The sequence below is a fragment of the Excalfactoria chinensis genome, chromosome 9, assembly GCF_039878825.1.
Source record: "Excalfactoria chinensis isolate bCotChi1 chromosome 9, bCotChi1.hap2, whole genome shotgun sequence".
NCBI lineage: Eukaryota > Metazoa > Chordata > Aves > Galliformes > Phasianidae > Excalfactoria > Excalfactoria chinensis.
This window is the reverse complement of record NC_092833.1, coordinates 16,151,229-16,173,916: the sequence shown is the minus strand read 5'-3', so window position 1 is coordinate 16,173,916 and position 22,688 is coordinate 16,151,229. Positions and strand designations below refer to the sequence as shown.

Below are 22,688 nucleotides of genomic sequence, written 5' to 3'. Positions count from 1 at the left end.
GCCATTTTTCCCAGCATCAACAATAATTAATAAATGGTTAGTGTTCTCCAGGTCATTTGTCTGAAGAAAACACCCTAATGACACTGTGGGGGGGGGGGGGGGGGGGGAGGAATCAATAAGGATAAAAATGCAGCAGTGATAAATATTCTGTTCCTCTTATCCTTTGATGACCTTCTGAGGGGTTTCAGATTTAAAGATTCATCCCACTACACCTTTTATTCCTGTCTACCATAATTCATCAGTTAATATGTAACTTCGAGCTGATTACAACTTATCTGTAAATGTCTTTCATGCAGTAGCAGAGCACAAGCCTCTCGGCAGAACAAACTTGATCCTTTTTTTTTTTTTTTAGCTTTCTTTATGGTGGTTTAATAGAGAATGATAAAAAAAAAATAAAATCATGATGGCATTTGGTGTGATAACTTGGCAACACAAAGATCATTGGGTTTGGCCTGAAAGTATCCAAAACACGCTACAGTCTTTGTATCTGGGTAACAAGCATTTATTTTTCCATCCAGTGTTTCCTCCTTAAGATTGTTCTCTCTGGTGAAGAGCTGTTGTGCTCATAGCAGCGCACACCTCCTAGCACTGCCTTGCCTCAGTTAAAGAGTAACCACCATGCCAGGGGTCACCTGGAATTGGAAAGTCTTAAAAATACACAAACATAATCACCATCTCACTGAGGGGTTTTGAAAGATCTCTTAGTAATTACCAATAAAAACAAAACAAAAAACAGTGGCATTTCTCCAGTTGCTCCCATTGTTTGGACTAAGCATACAATGATAGCATCGTTCTCACGTGTTCCTCTTCTTGCCTTTCCTCAGCAGACTTTCCCTTTTTTCTTCCCCGATGCTGTAGCCTCTATTTCTTTTGCCTTAGGTAAACTTAAAACCTCTGCGGGGAGAAGGAGGGAATGCGGCTGCTGGGCGCTGACAATGGCTGTTTTGTCGCCTCCAGGCGCTGGTCGCCATCAGGAAGTGGGGACGAGTCCAGCCACTCGATGCCAGGCTGGATGATTTATTGCCTAGTGTCTTCGGTGGCAATTGGACCCCTTCCCGCTGTCACTCACGCCTTGCAAAGATTCGGTCCTAAAGAAGAGGTTCCCCTCTGGTCTAAAGAGATTACAATGCTTGTCATAAAGTGTCTTTTAGCGGAGGGAAATGGGTATGAAAATGGGGAAAGAAAAGAAACAATCAGAAGAGGAGAGAAGATGGATGTTCTGTAACCTTTTCTCAGAGACCCATTTCTTCTACTTTTTCTCCTGTCTTTAGCAGGTTTTTGTTTTGGCTGATGACAATGCGTAATAGCCTGATAAATTGATTTTGTGAGTCCCCTTTCTCATCTCTTGAGAAGACACTAACTCGTTGGGACTTCAGAGGGCTCTCAGAGGCAGGAGACAACAATTAGTTTGTTGGGGATTTCAGAAAGTAGCTTCAAAGTTTGACCAGGAAAAATCCTTTCTGACAGATCAGTGCTGACAACATTGGCAGCTGCTAGGGAAAGTGGAGCTGGAAACTCCCTGCGCCTCTCCAGAGCAGGGACAGCCTGCAGGACATCAGCCTGTGCCGCGGGTCGCAATCCAGGGCCATTTCTTCACAGACTGCATGGGAATGGCTGAAGCTCTCCACAGACATAAAGAGGAGTCAGAACCATTTACAACCAAAAGGCAGCAGCTGCTTTCCAGCTGATGGTTCAGTGGGAAAATGCTTTTTTTTTTAACCAATCAGTTTTTTAAGTCTTTAGCAAAGCTTAATAAATAACCTTCAAATAAATTATGCAAAATCAAGAAAGCTCATCATAGTAAAACTTCCTTCCCTATAGTTGAGATAGCAACCTTGATATTTAAGAGCTTATCATAGGAATATGTTTTTATGTTCTATCACTGAAACCCCAAAATGATCCATTATTCTTTAAAATATATATATATTTTTAAAAGTTCTGTAACAGGGTTTCTTCAGGAGATTCTGACAGTAGTCACATATCTGAAACCACTGCAGTGAGGTATGGCTGTGAGCATCCCGTTACAGGAAACACTGGGGAAGGGCTCAGTCTATAGAACCTCTCTATTTTTACAATCTATCCAAATGTCTTTATCCTGAAAACAAAAATTCAGCCACTTCTTTAGGATCCAAGCACAGGTCAACCCAGGCTTTGGTCATAGATCACGGAGTAGAATGGAAGTTGCATTTTCCTGTAGCCAGAGCTTTAGGGAAGAAGATGCTGAGAGTGAACCTTGACAAAGACTTGGTGAACTTCCAGGGAACAATCAAAGGACAATCACCTGTTATTACATTTATAGGTAACTGCTATGTGATTGCACCCCTTGTATGCACTGCACGTGCTGATATGGATTCTGATGCAAACACCAATTTCTTCATTTATGATATTAATCACAAATACGACATTTGTTTCATTTCACTGTAGTTATTGTTCATTTTTACTCTTATGTCAAAGGTGCTTAATATCATTCGTGTTGTTTAACAGTAACCATACATGCACACACAGCCTCAGCCATTCCTGTGCTGTGGCACAGAAAGCAGAAGAAGCTTTTACTATCAGATTTCTAGAACAGGTAAAACCTCAGTGTCAATATTCCTATATGATAAACTGGTAAAAAAAATCTATTCAGAAATCTTCATAAACATTTTATCTCTTGTCCTATCACCCAATACGAATATTTGACACAGGATGGTACCCACATATGTTATTGTTTCCTCTGTTTATTTCCTTGATTAACTGCAGCAAGCTTGGAGTAAATCATGCCGTGTCGCTACTGACTGTGCACAAAGAAATCTTTCACTGAACAGTGGTTATTTTAAAAGGAAGAGGAGGAATGAAGAGTATTGATAAGGAACTAAAACAGACCTTTTAAACTCAGGGAGAAAAGGAAATGTTGTACATTCAGTAGTTACAGCCAGTTTCATGAGAGTCTAAATTGCTTTGCCAAAAATCTCTCTAGCTGCTTTAATACTGCTGTAAAGACACAGCACTCCAGTAATAATTGCAGTCATTTTCTAGCTTTTAAAACCACATCGCTCCAAATAATACCACTCTGAGTTAAGTCCTTCTAGAAGCAGTCCATTCATAACCCACACCAAACACAGAGCAGACCCTGAAGAAACACTGGACTATCAGGCAGGTGATTCAATCTCGTCTGTAACATCCAGGCTGAGAGCTGCTCCCAAAAGTTGGGTCCAGCACACATTTCTTGGCCCCTGGGCTGCTCTAAGTTGTTCCTGGGTGGGTGCAGAAGATTGGTGCATGTTCAGAAAACACTATTTGAATGGAAGAGAAAATATGGTGTGTTTTTTTCATTCAAAGATACGCTAGAACACTATCAGGCTATTAATCAAATAGATAAAACTGGCTCTTCAGTCCGTACCGCTAACAGAGCTTCACACAGCAACAAAACCTCCTCAGCACACCAGGAGACTCTTAAAATTCAAGCACTCTCCAACTTAGCAGCACCCCTGAGAGCCACAAATTGAGAGAAATTAATTCTGTGCCCCTGCACCCCTCATTACCAGCAGACCTGAAGTAGGTCAAACGCAAGTTAATCTCTTAAATTCCACTTTTGTACACGGATGTTAAAGCAGCCATTACTTTTGCACTGGCAAATGTCTCCAGGAGAAAGTGCAGAACTTTAATAAACCATAACAAGTTGGTATTGAATATAATTCTGCCTAAATGCCTCAAACATATTTTTAACATTTTAGCTTTCTTAGCTCTGTCCTCTGCAGTGACCACTCCATACAGCACCACAACAAATATGTCTGAATAATTTGCGTGGTGCTTAAATGACTATTGATAATAAACACCTCATTCTTTCGGATTAGCCAATGTGCAAAGAGGTTGAAACAACCTAGTTGTGATCTCAAACACAAAAGAAGACTTTGAAGTAGAAAAGCATAATAAAGATGCTGCTGAATTTGTTGTCTCAGGAGAGAGGCAAACACATTTCAAAGGAAACAAACCAACCCCAGCACTGCAAGGCAATGCCCCACTCCATACAGCAACATCTGTAGCAAGACACGTTCAGTAAAACGTAGGTGTTTAACCCTCATTTCAGTCTGCAGGTGTGTCTGAAGAATGAGCAAGCTCCCATCAGGTGCAAACTGGAGTCTCTACTGATAAAACTTACCAATGCTGCGTTCTGATTCCTTCCCCCAAAGCATCAGTACCCAACGTTTAATTTCCTCTTGTTGTAAAAAGGAATAGAAATGTGGAGTCCCACACCTAGGAATGTTTGGGTCAATGCTCTGCTTCACTTCTGAGCTCCTGCTGATGCCCAAGCTACTTTCATGGATGGAGGGATGTGTAAGTCTTCCCACAGTGGCTTTCCTTGACCTCCTAATTCATCTGTAGGTGATATTTCTATGAAGAGTATAACAAAAAGCAATATCTTGCTGTCCTAAACATCCTAGATTTATGTTAAAAACCCAGCACAGCATCACATAACTTCAAGTTAAAACCACACCTTAGTAAGAGCTTGCCATTACACATTTCTCCCTCTTCCTAATGTATCTTCACAAAAGTTTGCTAACAATCTCCATTTTCAGTGTCAACCTACGTTCAATAGCTTTATGCATCTGGTGTAGTATCTACAAGGATCATAATGACCAGGAAAATAATGTAAAATATTGCTCTTGAAGGAAAGGAACATATATCCAATCTTAACATACACACACACAAAATAATCAAATAAAAATAAACTGCAAAGGAGAATTTTCACATTACAAAAAACTACTGGTGGCTTTCTGAGATACTGTTTAGAAGGCTGCCAAGAGCATAATGCTACAACTCTGCTTCTACACTTACAGACTGCACACACCGAGGTAGCTGCGGATCTATTGCTGTGGTCATGTGTTGGGGAGTTGTGTTGATTCCTCAATATATTCAGAAGCAAGTAATAATGACAATTTTTGGAGGTAATAAAATTTCACATCTCTTGCATTAATGCGTTTCTATCACTACTTCTTAGACACATTTGGAAACAATCAAGTTCTTATTTTAAGGAGCCTTAAGATAAGGTATCTGTGAGCTCTACACTTGGGGTAATTGATCACATTTGTTTCCTGTGCACAGGTTTGACTCCTCTTTCCCTTAAACTTGGCATGTTTCTCATTACCCTGTGCCTTGTTAGCCTAGTAGAAATGTTCTACCGTGGTGAGTGAAAACAGGACAATACTATTACAAAGCACATCTGATCAGGGCTGGCAGGCCTTCCCAGCTCTGGTAATGCTGGTACCTGGTGCTGCTTGGCACAACCCTTCTATGGGCTGAGGGATGCGGGCTGAACCCACTGGGCTCAGCAGTGCTTCGCCTCCAGGCCTAATCCAGGCCAGGACAGGGTCTCAAACGCAAAGGAAACATATCAGACTCACAGAGTATGTTTTCCTTCTCTCTAAGGGAAAGCACTCGCTCTTTGAGTTAGCTTCAGGAAGCATCCTTTGCCTTATTTGTGAAATGCCACATGGTGGCGGTTTTTCACAAAGGTATTTTTTAATTTTGGAATACAAAAGCACTTACATGAAATCAGCCTCAGTGTTCGTAGCACCAAAAAAAAACCCAAACTTCTGCATAACAAAATAAAATCATTTAAAAAAGAAGAAGAAGGGGGAAAAAAGAGTAGATTCCTTGCTGTTCTGTAGTTACAGCATGTTTTGGGAAGTTTGCTGTTGTTAGAGCAGGTCCCACTCTGCTCACATTAAGGGAAAGTCATGCTGCTACATCCACTATTAATAAGCAGAGAATTTGTTCTCATTTTTTGGATGGCCAAACTACCTTTCTATTACAAACAGACTGGTTACGTTGCATGAATTACACACAGCATTATATTTTTAATTTCCTCTTCTTTCTTCTTCGCATTCCATCTTCCCCTTTCCTACCAGCAGTCAGAACAGCACAACCGGACCATTTAGCAGAAAGACAGAGGAACAGCGCTGGCTCATACATGAAGCAGCAGGGAGGATTTTAATCAGGCTCTGAGAAATCACCTACACGCTGCACACCCTGCTGCAGGAAGAGAGGTGGCGAGCAGGCAGGCTTAGGGGGCATTTCGTTTGACTTGCTATAGGCTTGTTTCTTTTAATATCTCATTTAAAGACCCTGGGAGTTTTTATGTACAGAGAAAATGGCCTACAACAGTTTTTAAAAGCAATATAGCTGGCCAGGTTCAGTTCTATGGTAAAAGCCTCCCGCCACAAAGGAAGCTGCAATGCTTTCGCTATGCGATGCAAAATGGTTTTCTCATATCCAGACGCTAACACTGAAGCAGTTATTAGCAGCACTGTCTTTATCTCACTGAAGTTAATACTCAGCATTGTCAACCACCACAATACTTCAATGGGGAAACATTACACCCTGTGAAGGATCAGGACTGAGTTTAATTGTTATTAAACAAACAAAAAAATAATAAAATTACTGAGAAAGAAAATCTCTTATTTGTACTGAAAAGATCTCATCGAGTAATGAAACATTTCTGGCTGTTTCTATCTGGAATTCCTCTCTTTTCTAAGCAAGATTTGTATGCTGCATTTATGCAGTTCACTGTAATCTACCTAATTTGTTCCCATGCTCTTTCTGGGCTCTCTTTCCTCTCTGACCATCTAGAGAACTTCACACATTGTCAACCTATCATAGGTGAAAGCTTTTGAAGATCTACTACTTTTCTCCCAGCCTAATAAGGTCAGTGACCTTTCAAGCTCTACTATTTCCTTTTCTATCATTAGCCTGATATGTGCATCAGCTACCTCCCAATTTTCCTCATCTCTTCAATGCCTCACTTCTCCCTTTGGACACTGTCTAATTAGGAACTTAATTTCCTCTTCCCTGATGGAGTTTTTGATAATGGAGGGATCCTATTCACCCCTGAATCACAGAGTAGCACTATGATTTCCTGCTCAGGGGTGTCTTCAGGTATGTTAATTAATTTCCGCGGTGGCGGTTCAGCCACAAAGCCCAAATAGACAAACAGCTTACTGCTCCCATAGAAAACCCGCTGATGGAGGAAAGTCCTGCCCAAGCTCAGTCAGGTTCATTTTGGAGTGAAGAAAGATAGCAGCAATGGAAGATGTGGACGGGGCTTTGACTCCCTGATGAGTTGCCTTGAAATCCTTTCTGGGGACAGAACTGCCTTCTCTGGGGAAAAGGACGAGGCTCTGAGGAACTTTGTCACCCTGCACTGCCACAGCCCTGTTGGTCCTGCACCAGGATAGCAGTGGCTCCAGCCCCTGCCATGTCGTCCCAGCTCTGCCCACACAGTAGCAAGTAAGAGGCTCTGTGGAACAGGGGTGAAATTGGCTGGGAAGGTCCCAGCATTTGTTTTCAGGACTGAGATTTTAAAAGTAACCCAAATCTGAATTCCAAAACGCGCCCAATTTTTTGCATCAGCAATTGTGGGCACGGGAATCACATTTTGTGGGAAAATGTTCGTGTTCTTATGAATGTAAAATGTGATCCAAGTTTTTCTTGCTGTTTGCTACCCTTCCAATTAAATTTATGATTTGCTGAGGGTTCTTTTTTACCACTTTTTCAGCATTTTTTCTTTGCACAGCATCACCAGCCGCTCAGCAATAACCCTTCACCCCAGTAAAGGCTGCTGCTGGGAGCTCTGTCATCCTCTGGGGACTCCAATACCTTTGATAGGAAACAAATCATTGCTTCTTCATCTGCACCCATCTCTGCAGCCTTGCAGAAGGGCTGGCACACATCCTGTGTGCTGTCCCAGCACTGGGTCTGCCTCCCACCAGAATGAAATTGGGCACATCTGTGGGAAAGGGAGCTCAGCTGGGATGCAGGGCAGGCACAGCAGAGTGCACCCCAGCATTGGCATGAAGGTGGAAATAAGCTCCAGAACACAGGCACTTGTTTGTTCCTTAATCTTTGAAAGGCTTCTGCCTTATAATCAAGACCCATGCAGATTTTGAACTGGCTGCCTCCAAAATTTAGAGGCAAGTCTGCCCCAGACCACCTCACCAGCACCACTACATGTGGTTCATTCTTGCATATGTGCTGTGAAATGATCACATTTCTTTTAAGTTTTCAAAGCAATCTCCAAAGTTTCTGATTAATCTTCTGCCACCAAACTACAGCCCTCCCTTCCCTAAAAAGTGTCTAAGTGGAAATAACTTTCCCCTTGAGAGCAGGTGTTGCATCTAGAGACACTGCAAGCCCATATTTGTGGTGCTTGTGCATTTTCCCTTCCTTCCTTAAGCTAGGGTTTGAGATCTCAGTTATTCTGCAAACAAGACCCAGGAGACACACAATTAGACTCCCCTGGAGACTGACCCCTTATAGTGCCCACCTGTAGCCGGACCCAGATAGCATCCCAGTGCAATGAATTAGCACTCTAAGCTGATTAGAGCAGCTCTGCACAACTCTATTTTATTGACACAATGAAGAGAGGACAGAAAAGGGCCTGAAATGAGAAAATCATTTCCATGCTGACTGAATTAAAAGAACAAAAGGGCTCCTTGCAGTTGCAGCATTCAATTTGTCGGAAAAAAAGGAAGCCACTTAATGGATCACAATAGATCTGAGCAGACAGATGAAATTTAAAACTTCAGCATGAGTGCGATTACCAGCTAAACATATTCTAAATCATATCCTCCATATGCATAATTTAGTTTGATTGTTTAGGTCTGTGTTGTGCAAAAATACCGTGTGAGATGTTATCTTCTAAGTGTCTGCTTTTCATTGTTCAGGATGTGGGACGTGTCTGGCTGCGTGGCAATACGTTTTGTTGTAGCACAAATTGCACCAAAGTGTGCCTGGCTGCTTTCCCTTCTCTCCCTCTCCCAGCAGTGAATTAATATTTTTGCTATACGGAAACAAATAATACAAGATCATCTTATTCATGCAAAGACCTAAACTAATCAGTTATTATGTGCATTATTTTTCTCCGCTTAAAGAGAACAAACACTCAGCAACTTGGACTCTAGCAAAACACATTGGTTTGTGCTGCTATAAACAGCTTTCTCGTTAAATTTAGGTGTAAGCTAACAGTAATAAGACAAGAACACAAGCCATTAAAGGGGATTCCACGAATGATATATGTAATTTCTGGCCAAACAGATATGTAATTTACTTTGGCATTTTCAAATCATTTTGAAGCTACTCATTTATAGAAGGTGATACAAGAATGAGTCCATGGAATGGAATGAAAACATCAGTATTTTGTGCTCCCCATCCTCTAATTATGCAAAGTTTGAATCTGACACAGCCCTAATTCAGAAGCGATAATCAGTTACACATGCAAAAATATCCGTGTTTCTTGGAATATGTTTGTATTTTCAAAGTAATGAAGTATTAAAGCACGAGAACGCTGAGCACAGCCCTGCGAGCACACTGGTGTGTGAACAATGCCACTTCACTGCCGATTCTCCCAGAGTTAAATACTGAAAATTATGCTTATTTTCTTGAGAAGCTCTATATTCTTACAGCGTCATCCTAGTCACCTCACTGTGAGCTCAGAACATCCAGACTCAGCCAATTCACACCGATTTGCCCTAAGCCTGTTTCAAACAGCTTCGCCTACATCCCTTTGGCCATTCCCATTTCAATTTTAGCAGTTAGTTCAGTTATAAACAATATCTGTTTCTGAGGTTAATAGAAAAAAGAAGGTGTTGCCCATCTCCCTGCTCTGCAGCCCATCTCCTGCCAAGAAGAAAGCAGCGAGCAGCCCTGCTCAGACCCACAGCTCCGGCAGCGATTCTGGATTTCCCTACATGTTTCATAGGGGTAAATACCCAAACCAGCCGGGGGGTGACACGGTGCAGGATGACATGTGCTTAACAGACTCACTGCGAGGGCTGGAGGTGCGCTGTGCTTTTCCTGATGCCAAAGCAACCTTTGTGTCGTTTTGGTGATCAGTTTTGGCACCCTTAAAGAAAACTTTCACAGCCACGTCTGCATCATTCAAAGGATTAGGGCTGCGAAGGTTACTGTAATCAGTTCTTCCCCACACTTTTTTTTTCTCCAACTGATTGAGCTAAGAGTTTTCTACATACATATATATATACGGCACGTATAAAGCTTTGGGATATTTTAGCAAAATCAACGTAGTGTAACTTTGCTGACAGCTTGTCACATTTCACTGACTGTCTGTCTGGGATCCTGCGATAACATCTGCATTCACTCAGGGTGAGAGCTTACCCTAAGACAAAAAAGTGGGCCCTGCCACATAATGCTCCATCATTCTGTCAGTTCTGACATGGCATCTGAATTTTTTGAATCACTAAACACTTTTGGGACTCTGGTCCTTATTATCTTTCCTTAGTTTCTATACTCGCTCAGCAATGCTGAAAAATGTAAAATGTGCAAACAAGGTAGTGGCCAGCCCGAGCTTTTTGTCGTCTAATCCTTAGCCCCTCATTCATGCTCACTGTTAATCTCTTAAGACATTATAAAACTGTTAGACAAAGAAATGTGAATACCTCTGCTTCTCAGCAGAATGGGAGGAAACCAAGGAAAATCTGGATCATGCTAAGCTTTTCTTTTCACCACAAAAATGGTAACTTAAACCTGTTGCATCAAATTATTTATAATTCCCAACACTAAGGCTTTTTTTTTTTTAACTTTTTTTTCCCCCTAACCGTATCTCAGGAGGGGGACAGGGGCTGGAGCCCAGTTTCCAAAACGCATCAAATGCATCGGTCACAGAGAAAAGCCGTTCTGTCCCGGTGGCAGCCCCAGGGCACGCGTGGGGACACCGCCGAGTGGGGACAGGGGGTGGGAGGGCTTCGTGGGGCCCGTGTATGGGATCAGGGCCCCCGTGAGCATTAATCCAGCTCTGTTTGGAGCCGTCTGCTATTTCAGGTCATCACTCCGCTCCTCCTGACTCCCACTGCTGCGAGGCATTAGCATGGGGACAAAAGCTGCTCAAGCACCTATTCTAAACCCATTCAAACGTATCATTCAACCCTACTAAAAATCACACTCGAAATGATACTGTTGCAATCAGCTAAATTTTATTCAGGAATGCTGGGGCTGAAAACCAGAATTTTGGTCCTCTGCTTGTGCAAAGAGAAGCGTTTTGTTGCCGCGGGTGCTGGGATGGATAGTCAGGTTTAGCGGTGGCCAAAAGGCACAAAAGTATTTGAATGCAAATGCCAAACGAGTCCAGCACACCCAGTGCCTACCACGGGGCTTTCCTTACGCACACAGCAACTTCTGTTACAGCCATAACTGCCTAATAATTAGTCAAACCACGCTTATCTTGCATAGGTGAGAAGAAACAGACTTTGTGGACAGAGGATGAGATGTTACCTTTATCATAACAACACCATCAAATTCAACTGATTTGAGAAAAGCATTTGTGAAAGCAAGGAGCAGGGACCGTGCTGGTGGGGCTGAGCAGCTTTGCCAGCCATGAAAGGAATGGTATTTCAAGTGGGGGAAAGGCAGTGCAGGGCCATACGGGCCAGACTGCATCTCTGGGAGCAGTAAGGCTGGGAGGGCAGAGGGATGCGAAAATGCTGACATGAGGGCAATAGGGAAGGCAGAAAGAGAAGGGAGACAGCAGAAAGTTCAAATGTATTCTGGCACTGAGAGGCAAAAGGCATCACTAGAAGGCTGCTTGTAATTTGGCTTTAAGGAATATTTTCTGTAACTGCAGTAGCGCTGAAGCTATTCTATAATCCAGCTTCCATTTTCCCACTCAATGCAGACTGGCACGTTTGCACCAAATCAGCATTGCTGCCAAGATCTCAAAATACCCACTGAGATCCACCTGCTGTAAGCAACAGAAATGCCGTAACCACAAATCTCCCAGAAAACACGAACCTTCAGGCTTAATGTTGAATAAAGTGCACACAGATTCACAGCCACATTTCTAGAAGGGCAGCTTACCACTTGTGGCCACTTCAAGCAGACAGGAGGGCAATGAAAGCTCCTTTCCAACACCCGACCAGCTACGCACCAGGTCTGCGGCCCAGCATGTAAGAGCAGACAGAAAGGGAAGGCAAACCTGCTGCCTGCCTGCTGCCAGCACACTTCATCAAGTTAAGACTAAGAACAACACTTTGGGAAACCCACTATACACAAGAGCCCCTTTATGCTGTAGCCTTCACCTGATGAAATGTTACTCTTTTTGTGGGATCTCTTACATCTGCCCATGTTAAATGCGGGGACTGTACTTTAAAGGAGGGCTAGTTAAAGTTGGTTTTTTTGTTTTCCGAATTAAAGCTTGTTGTGTGCAAAGTTAATGTGATCAAATAGGGCTGGACTGAGATAACCTATGCCTTCCCTCCTGCGTGTGCTCCTATTGTTCAGCTAGGGGCCATTAAGGCAGCCACATGGATAAAATGTCACATTTACACTGTCTGGGGTGGAAATACTCTGTTAGCCACCTATTTTTTCTATTCCTGGTTTCCAAACAAGTACGGGTTCAGATCACTCTGACCGATGCATCCCAGTCTTCAGGCCCCAAGAAGCAGGGGATTTTTATTTTTCTTTTATTGAAATTTTAGTGATATCTTTATTAACTCAAATGCCTAGATTTCAAGAGAGCCTTTAAATTGCGGGGTGGTTTAGATGCCAAATCTCAGTGCTGTGTCCATCTAGGCTACTCAGCATCTCCCCATGCACAGCCTCCTGTCTACGTTTGCTTCTGTTTAATGATGACCGCCTCTTTCTGCCCACATTTCTTCTAGTCTCTTCTCTGCTTGCTCAGCCATCAAGACACACCTTTGTTTCATTTAGTATGCAATTTTCACCTCTGACCCAAGAAACTAGTCTTAGGCTTCCTGAACTTTATTGCCTGTTAATAGACTGCTGGCTCTCTTTTCAGCAGTAATAGAAATGGCGGTGAGATGTTTAATTGAAAAGAGGGACAAAGCTGGACTCTGAAAGGCAAAGTCACTATGGATTAAAAAACAAAAAATACCCAGAAATAATATGTTTGAGGAGCTTTGGATATTCTTTACAAGTTTGCACCTCTTTACACAAATAAGAAAGACATCATTGATTTAATTATCTTCCCAGGGAACAATGGTATAATGCTCTGAATGGTGCTAAATGATTGATCTGGTAATTCATCTTCCACTAACGACTATCTATGCATTTTGTTTCTCTCCGGTCCTCAGACTGGTGACATTAGCAGCGGTGTCACGGAGCAGATCTGGGCTTTCATAAAACACCCACAGATGCTCTTTCCTGCCAGTATTTAGGGACACGTGGTTATAATTTTGTCTCCATTTCTTTGTCTTTAACGACATCTTTGTATTTAAATACATCTGTTCAATTAAAATTAAATACAAAATAAAAGAGAGACACGGCTGGAGTTCATCGGCTTTATGTCAGAAGTAGCTTTATAATAAAAAAGGGAGATGTAATTTTGTAAGTGTCCTGATGAGTGAAAGATACCTTTCCATGTTTTCAGAAGTTCTCTGTTTTCTGAAGAGTTAGAAAAGAACATTGTTATAGCATAAGGATATTATTGTACACGGAAAAGCATTATTAAAAATGATTTATTGTTCTGTGTTAGGAAACTTATAGGAAAAGTCTGATAATATATTAAACTTGTTTATTATGGACTTCATATAATTTTTGAATAATGCTGCTTTTTCTTTTGACAAGAGCAATAAACTCTGCTGGTATAGACATACGCTGATTATCCCAAGTCAACTGTGTTGCTTAAAGAAACATGCCCAAACAATCAGCTTTTGACAGCTGCATCTCTTGTTATTTACAATATCCATCACAGTAATAACTCACCATTTCTATATTAATAAGGCAGTGAAATTTATTATGATGGTATTGAAAAGTTATTAAGTACTGCATCCCAAGTGACAAAGTACCACAGCACTGTCACTATCCAAAAGCAGTTGCCCATCCATCACAAAGCTTTCCAGATGGTCCTGCATCTTTATCGCTCCCAGGTTGGTGACATCACCTGTTCACCCACTCAAAATTGATGATGAAAGCAAACAGATCTATCTTACTTACATTTACCAAATCAATTTAATTTTACAGGCCGTGGCTTAGTGACATATTGACTGTTTTCCTTAATGGCATCTACTGTACTTAATGCAGAGAACTCATCTTTGAATCCAGGCTTGCATAATGTGGCATTCCATAATAAATTTTTTATAACATATTTATTTAATGGGAAGAAATACGATTGTTTGTCAGTTCTATTAAATGTAATTATTCTCTTTGGTTCTGTCCTTTTTTATTTTTCTTTCTGATGTTGTCTATCTTAATGGCTAAATTCACTTTACAGGTTTTGTCCTTTAAAGGGACACCTGACACAGTGATTTTTCTGTATATTTTGGTAATCTCACAGATCTATTCCACTGCTGGCTTCTCTCTCTATTTATTTATTGCTTGCTTGGACAAAGCACTGAGTTCAGGTAAACTCTACCCATGAGCAAATAACAACTACTGTATTTTGGATAGAAATACAGATTACTGGAACATTCCCCCAGTTCTACCCTGAAGGGGCAACAAAACTTCCTGCTCCCCCTCCTGCTCCTATTCCCCGTTACACACAATCCTTACGGCTTCACTCTGCTTTCCTCAGGATCTAACACTCCTGATTAAGTTAAAACCCCAGTGGCTATGTGGGGAATGTGTATTCAGAACCACAGATTGATTTTGGTGGCTTTGGACCGTGCCATGGAATGGGCAATTTCCTGCCCTCAAGGTCAAGGACAACGCAGAGCATCCACCAGCTGTCAAGTGCAGAAACCATCAGTTCTATACAGTTCATTCCAGCCAAAATCGAGAAAAAGGAGCAGCATTTTGCTCGGCTCTTCCTGCCACTGTTGCCACGTTGGCACTGGATTGGCTCTGCAATTTATCAGCACTGAGAGCAGCTGAGGACAGCCAAGTGGCACCTTCCTCTTGGCAGCCGTGCAACACCTACCTGCCATGTCGCTCAGACACCCTGATTTTGAGAGATTTCTGAGCACAGGTTCAGCACGGAGCTGAAAAACGACTCTCATCTCCAGCTCCTGCTGCAGCAGCTTTACATGAACAGGGCAAACTTGGAGGCTTTGCCCAAAACCAAAGCAGCACATCCCATCAAGCCTCACCAAGGCAGCACATCCCACCAAACAGGAGGTTCTTCTTAATCATGTTAATAGAAGAATTAAAGAGAACTGAAGAAATTAAGCAGATATCAATGGGGCAAAGGCAATGACAGATGACTCTCTGTGTTGTCCCCACTTTCCAATCCTCTCCCAATCATATGAAACAACCAAAAGGGCCAACAATTCCATTTTGTGGTCAAATATCTTTAATTAGAACTGAACATCCGGTTCACCTGCTCATATTGCTATTCAGGATCTGATGGTTACTCATTTAAGCTACAGTCTCTGTTCTGAGAATGGAGAAAGCTGATGTTAGCAGCTGGGGCATGCAATGGACATCACACTTTGCTCACGTCTCACCCCCAGACATGGTTACAAGTAACAGAAGAATTCAGACTGGCAGTGCTAGCAGCACTGTTAGTAATGCCTCTTTTGCAAGCTACTTTCTAGGGGTTGTATTAAGCACCCTTGTGCATGCTCACCTCAGGTAAGATACATGGTATGAACTCCATCCAATGTGGCACTGAACACTGTGTCCCTAACAGAGATCTTAACACTGCAGCTAAGCACATGCTTAACTCAAACACCTGGGTAATCCCTTTGATGATAAGCTTGTGCCTAAGTGCTTTATTGGATCTCAGCCAGAGTGCTCTATGCCTTGCAAAGCTGAACTCCAAATGGGATAAAACATCACCTACGTGCTGAAGAAAAGGTAAGGATCTCAGCCCCACCTGGGGCTGCCAGAAGCGAACAGTCTGTTGACCTGGGGAGAATACACTATCTGCAAAACCAACCTGGCCTTATATTCATCAGGATAGAACTTCCTTCTTTCATTACAAAGCAAATTGTTTCTTTTTAATTTCTAATTAGATAACTCCGATTCTTACTCCTTGTTTTGCTTCATTAGTAATTCTGCCAAGGTTTATGAAGTCCTTGTATCTCTGCAATGCATACACAAGGAAGAAACATAGGCAAGGCATTTGCCTTATCCTCCACCACTTTGCAGCCACCTGGTTGTACGGAGCTATGGAGCAGCTCTGCACATTAATGCTCCTAAAGACAATTCAAAGAACAGCTGAGGTTTGGTCTGTAAGTCAGAGCATGAGTCCTGAAGCATCAGACAACCACCGAAATGTTTATTTAACAATGGGACATGTTCTGTATGCCAAAGAAAAACATTAAAAAATAATGAAGAACTGGTTCCTTTTACTTTCCCTTTTTGCAAAATACCTACTTAATGGTCCATCCTAGTGTGAGTTCACTGACTACGAGGAATTTCTTTCCCTCCATGCTGATGTAGTTTAGTAGGGATACCTAAGCAGGGTTTTAAGATATGTGCATCTCATGTCCAGTTCTTTAGATGCTGCGTTATATTCTGCAAGAGACAGATGCTACTTTCAACATTCTAACAAAGGCTTCCCAAAGGAGCATCCAAAAACAGAGGGTAACAGACACACCAAGAGAAACCTGTCAGTAATTCCCACTGATCTCATTCAGACTTTGGATGCTGAGAGCAGCAGGAAAATGAAGCAACCACTTCAGGCACCACAACGTAACTTTGGGAGCACACGTTCTAGATTCCAGTTCTAAAAACCTATATCCTTACAACGTGTAACTTCTTTTTTCATAAAGATAGATAGTATATTTGGAACCCCAAACCTCCAAATACAAATTCATTCCTCCTACATTCAAATATAGAACCATTTCCAAATCAAAGAGTGCAGAACTGAAACTTAAAATCACAGCTACTCCAGCTCCTGCAGACCAGTGGGAAGCCTTTGCTCCAGATCAATGTTTAGAAGCCGCTCAGCCTTCCCTGAAGATGTACATCAGACACGTTTGAGAGGCAAACAAATAGCCTCCTAATTTCCATTCAGAAGTAATAGCCTCAAGTCAAGCATCTTCTGCTGAATCTATGATGTTTTTCAGCCTCGCTGCCATGAAAGGAAAATATACTCTGCTCTATAAGCACATTATATGGTGCTTTATAAAGCTCTAAAGTATTTTTTACTTCTCTGACACGTTTGATTTATTAAAGTTTATTGCTCTTGTTTCCGCCTTCCTAAATAAAGAAGTCAAAGTAGAGGATATAAAGAGCTGCAGAGATGTTGTTCCCATGAATGAGACTTGTAGAACTCGCTATAGCAATGAGACCTGGATTTGAATATTCACCCCACTCTGGAAGACTCTGGTGGGACACAGGCGCATGTGCATTGTGACCTGTGCAAAGGCTCTCTTTGAAATACTCTCCGAGTTGTTTTTCATAGCAGGGCATGAACTATGATGAAATCACTACATTTGTGCGCTTCGCTTTTGTTTTAAAAAATTACTGCCATCCCTTAAAAGCTTGTTTTCCTTGTTGATTAAGCAGCAGTCAATTTTCCCTTTTCAAACAACCCCTGAGCAACAGCCACCTGACCCCCTCGGATGTTCGGGCTGCCGGCAAATACTAAAACCACAGTGACAAACTGCAAAAAAGCTTGACCTTTCCCCCTGTCCGGTGACCCCGTGTTCGATTTGTGCTTTAACCAACCAATACCTGATTAGATAATGCTTTGCTCCAGACCCACAAAATGAGATAAAATTCAAATTTATGGCTTTTCATTTAGACTGGTCCGCAGCACTCTAATCATGACCCAAGCACAACCATATCACAACAAATTCTCTCTGTCCCATGGTGTGTTTTATGGCTGAAGTGTATAAATGGACACAATGGACATTGTTTTCTCAGACTTGCTCTTGACAAACTCTGCAGTGATGCCATAGGAGCCTGGCTATGGGGAGGATGTAGGCACAGGCGCCATGACATTCCTCAGCTTTCTGAAGCAAATTTTTCTACATCTCCTGCCTGGATGCAAAAGTTAATAGCAGTATTTCCTCCAGCTTCCCCTTCCCTCCTGGCTGCTGCACACTGAGCCTGGTACCAACACAGACGGAGCACAGTTAACAAACAACAGAAGCATCCCAAAGCTGGAAGTGCCCAGCACCGTGACATTTGTTTTGTGTTGTGGGGTTGTTTTTTTGTTCATGGAGTAGTAAGAGAAAAGAGTAAATCAGCAATATGAAAGCAACAGAAAATAGTTAAAGAAGATGCTCAGTTTTCCTTCAAGAATCATTATAATATGGTTATACTCTTTGCTTGAATAGCGATTCATTCAACGGATTTGAAAGTCAAACACCATTGTCTGTTCAGTGTTTCACAGAGAAATGCGTATCAGATGGAAAGGCAGGCTTCCCATGCTGACAGTAGGAGAAACGCCCAGTTTAATAAAAGTGCCCATTCAGGCAGAAAAAGGGACACCAGAAAAGTTTACCTTCCCCAAACTGTGCTGAACCACAGATAAATGATACCTTTTCCCATTGCTATCCCATGCTTTCTGTGGCATTCCCTGAGCCCACACACTGTTAAGTTTCTTTTTCATCCCAAGGCATGGATCCAAGGAGATGCTGGTTTCCAAAGCAGCTGATGGTGAGCATCTGGGCTGGGATGTTGGTGAGGTCTTCTGCAGCACTACCACATCCCCCACATCTGTCCTTTAGTCTTGACCTCCCCTGCTCACCACTTCACTCATTGTGTAGACTCTGGTAACCAGCATTTCTTTGTCTCCCTTCAATTCCAATAAATGTACTTAACCCACTTGTTGGAAAAATATTCTGTGTCAGGCTCCCTTGAGCACTGCAGAGTACTTATGGATGAGTGGCCAAATTACAGAGGGAGTCTGACTGTTGATTTTGTGTGATTTTCTTCCAACACTTTTCAATAGCTTCTCCCCAGCTGTCCCAAATACATAACACTGTTTGAAAGGCACGAGTCCTGCAGTGTGAAAGGGATTCAGAACTGCCAGATTTATCAAGTTATGCATTTCTTTTCTTTTCAGGGGGTGTGAGGGGAGGATTCATAAGGCTACAAAGTCCTAAATATCGGAGCCATCAAAACTAGTCCTTACTTTTGCAGTATATTATCAATACCCAAGGGCACGCAAATCAAAATGCAGTCTACAATTTCAAAGTGTTAAACCTGAAAGAACGGTCATGTCTCAGCACTTTGGTTCCAGTTTCTGTTATCAATACCTGAGCTTAATTGTGGTGTGGTTAAAAGTCAGCTTTTATGGTTTCCTGGTGCCTTGGTCAAAAAATAAAGATTTCTCACCAGCAGTTTCATTTCATCAGGGTCTGTAAACTTGATAGAGTGCTGCAAAGTCTATAATTTCTCCTGACACTATTCTGTCGTATTGTCACTGCTCTCACAAGTGTTTAAACAACTGGATAGGAAGTCTGGAATGAACTCGTCGAGGATTTATTGACAGTTAAGAGCTAACCAAATGTTTATTATCCACCATATCGGTGAGGTTCTGCTCCACAGAGAAACTCCACTTTTCCTGGGAACATGAAACTCCCTGTACCCAGAGGTCAGCCACAGCCCCGGGGAGCCGCACAAACTCCACACTTCTCCCTTATCAGAAACCAAAGGAAAAGCACAGATGGCAAGCCGAGATCATACGTTATTTCCACAGCACATTGTTAGAACTGCAAATAAAACTATGCAGGAACAGTTCTTACAGTGCATTGTACCATCCTCCAGACTGAGGTTGAGGATGACTGACTTGCCCTACAACCGTCCTTACTTCTTTACGTCTACAGCCCCATAGGCCATCATTTGATGCCAGATATAGGAGAAAATTTCCTTCCCACTGCCATGAAGGAAAAAATTCAGTGGGACCACAGCCCTGTGATAGAACAGCAGAGAAAACATGTTGTTCCTGAAGGCAGGGAATGTAGAAGGCAACCGCAGTACTCACTGAAGAGAAGCCTTCAGCTCCTGCATGAAAACCAACATTTCTCAGAGCATCTGCAGAGGTAACATGATCCACACCATCCCCATGTGTGCTCGGTTTCTGACACTAGCATCCAAACATACTTTCACTGAATGAATGGCAAAATTCCCATTAACTTAAATGGAAGCAGGATCAGACTCTCTGCTTTCAAAGACCCCGAGTAGCAGGAGGCTCTGCAATAGCCATTTAACTTACTAATTGTTGTCACCAGGAAGTGCTGATGCACAACACTGAAAGCAGCACCCAGCATCTCTACAGACAGACAGCACAGTGTCACCAACTGATCCCTCACCCCATCACATGGCAGGGCTGCACGTGAGCAAGCTGAAACAGTGCAGAAATGTTCCGATAATACCACGTCTGCCTCTCCTTCCCAGAAAGGGAGGTCACCTGCCAATATCCACCCACACAGTTTTCATGCATGAAGAGTAACAATAATTCCCACTTTTTTTCTTTCTTTTTTTTTTTTTCCTTAAATTTACATTCATTTTCATCCAGAAAGCACCACAAGGCCATGAAACAGTCTCAGTGTACACAAATATTCCCTGGCTGCTGCAGGATAGGACCCAAATTCTGCAAATACCTCTGTGTTTATAGACATTCAAGAGAACTCAACAGACCGAAGGAATGCAAAGTGTCTTACCTCCCAACCGTAACTGGGATCTTTGAGGTGTGGTCGCTGCTCTCCTACGAAAGGGCCAAACTTTTCTCCTACTTCAATCTTCCTTTTGGTCCATATCCCTAATCCTGCTCCAGGAATGTTGGATTCTCGGAGCTCAAATTCAGAAGGAATGGGAATGTCATCGGGAATGTATATCGTAGCCTTGTAAGGAGAGCTCTCCTTTGGTGTGAAGGCTTCACTGGAGGTGGTTGGAGAGGACGGCTCCTGGATGCTGACAGATGCTGGGCACTGGGCGCTTGCAGCCTCTCCATCAGCTTCTGGCACTTCCTCCAAGGGAAGCTCAGGAAAGCTTTCATACAGGCATTCATCACCTGAAAAAGAAAGCCAAATGGTAGGATTTGAAATATCCTGACAGGTTTTGCATGTGAAACCCTTTCACAAAATGGAGAGGACAGTTCGGTAGGCGGGCAGCACCCTCATCAATCACTGGTTCCCCTTGCCCTGCCAGGAGCTGAGCCTTCTCCCCATTGCAAGCCCAGGGGTTCTCTGTGGCATTTCTCAGTGCTCCTGACATCAAAAGTGGTTTACATCACCAAACACAAAAAAAGTGAATTACATACAGATGTATATGCAGGCACACCCTATTGTCCAATCTGGTCCGGATATAGCGCTTTGCACTGCACACTCTTTGAAATTGCAATTGAAAGCCAGCATTATATGTTACAATTGAAATCTAAGTGAAGTGAAAAGCAGGAAAGCTTTACTGGTCTATCAGAGAGACAGCCTGAACCCAGAGTAGCCAAAATTAAGTTTGATGGGCTCCAATTAGTTTTTGGAGGAAAGGATCCAGCCTACCACACAACTATTGGCAAGAACTTCAGCTGATGTAAATCAGTGTCTCATCACTGACCTCCATGAAATTCAATGGTCTGAATCAAGTTCAGGATCTAAACTGCACCTTATAGAGAACACAAACCTTCTCCTCTTACAGTTACAGAAGAATCTGGGGTAGATCCAAAATACATTAAAAAAACCCCAAAACCTTTGTCACTGGCACTTAGCCAGCAAACAAACTGAAAAAAAAAAGGAGGAAAAACTCCCTATTTTTGACAGCTCAAACTGTAAGGCTGATTGTAAATTCACTTTAGTGAAGAAAAAAACCTCCAAGTGATCTCAGCAGGGATTTTAGCTGCATCAGAAATACAGTGTTCAACCCAACAATACATGCAAAGGACACATAAAGAGCAATTCCTCACTATTTACATTAATTCAACTTCATCATTGTCACCGTACTTTGCACCAAAACGCATTCCACTTGACTCTAACTAAATAGGATGTGTGAATGCTATTCTCCAAGGAACAAAGTTGAGAGATCGGGTATCTGAGCAACGGAATATTTGCATAATATGGTGGCCCAGAAATTAGAGCGTTCCGCTGTGCTCGATGACCAGATTGACTCCGTCTCAGTGAAGAAACAGGAAACTTTAAAATGTTCTTTCAATTTCTTGCTCGTTTAAGAAACTATCCATGGTAGATTAGCACCGTATGCGTTTTCCACTAAAAACTGGTCATAGCCCATTATCTCTCACATCTTTGTTACATATTATCTCACCGCATTCTATCTGTACTTTCATGCTTCTGGTGCTGCCTAAGACAAACACTGGGACATAACAAATCATTTGAATAGATTGCTCCCATCACATGACTGGTAAACTGGATTCTTCATCTGTGAGCAATTTATTCACAGCCATGAACTGTTTTTCTTTCTTTCATGTGGCACTGGCTATGACCTCATGCATGTCACAGGAAAGTTCAGCTACCCATTCCCTCTGCCTCTGCCTTGGCGGGCTCCCCCTGTCCTTTATCAACTGAACCCCGTATTGATCAGTTTGCCGCTTTTCTAATACCTGGCACTCTAGAAGCAGAAAATCTTGACTGACCCCACCATTTGGCCGAGATGGACACACAGAGGGGATTTTCCATCATTTATGTTTAAGAAATCCTGCCTGTAATAGCTTGTTAGTGCTGAGTTTTGGTGAAGATGCTCAAGGAAAGTCATGCAAAAGAACTGGAAGCATCCTTAAGTCCATGCCTGGATTTTCCTGTCCTGCAGCAAAATTCAGTCTGGACTGCAGTGGACAGGAAAGATGTCGTGGAAAGGGCAGGGACACAGCTCCACCTGGATGCCATAATTCA

At 42.4% G+C, this 22,688-nt stretch overlaps 1 protein-coding gene across 1 annotated transcript in view; it reads right to left on the bottom strand.

The window, feature by feature from the left end:
* Window positions 1-22,688, bottom strand: part of MECOM (MDS1 and EVI1 complex locus) — a 297,995-nt gene that overhangs the window by 143,129 nt on the left and 132,178 nt on the right. Inside the window, exon 2 of the mRNA XM_072343999.1 lies at window positions 20,514-20,863. Coding sequence (XP_072200100.1) covers window positions 20,514-20,863 — 350 coding nt within the window. The remainder of the gene's footprint in view (window positions 1-20,513; window positions 20,864-22,688) is intronic.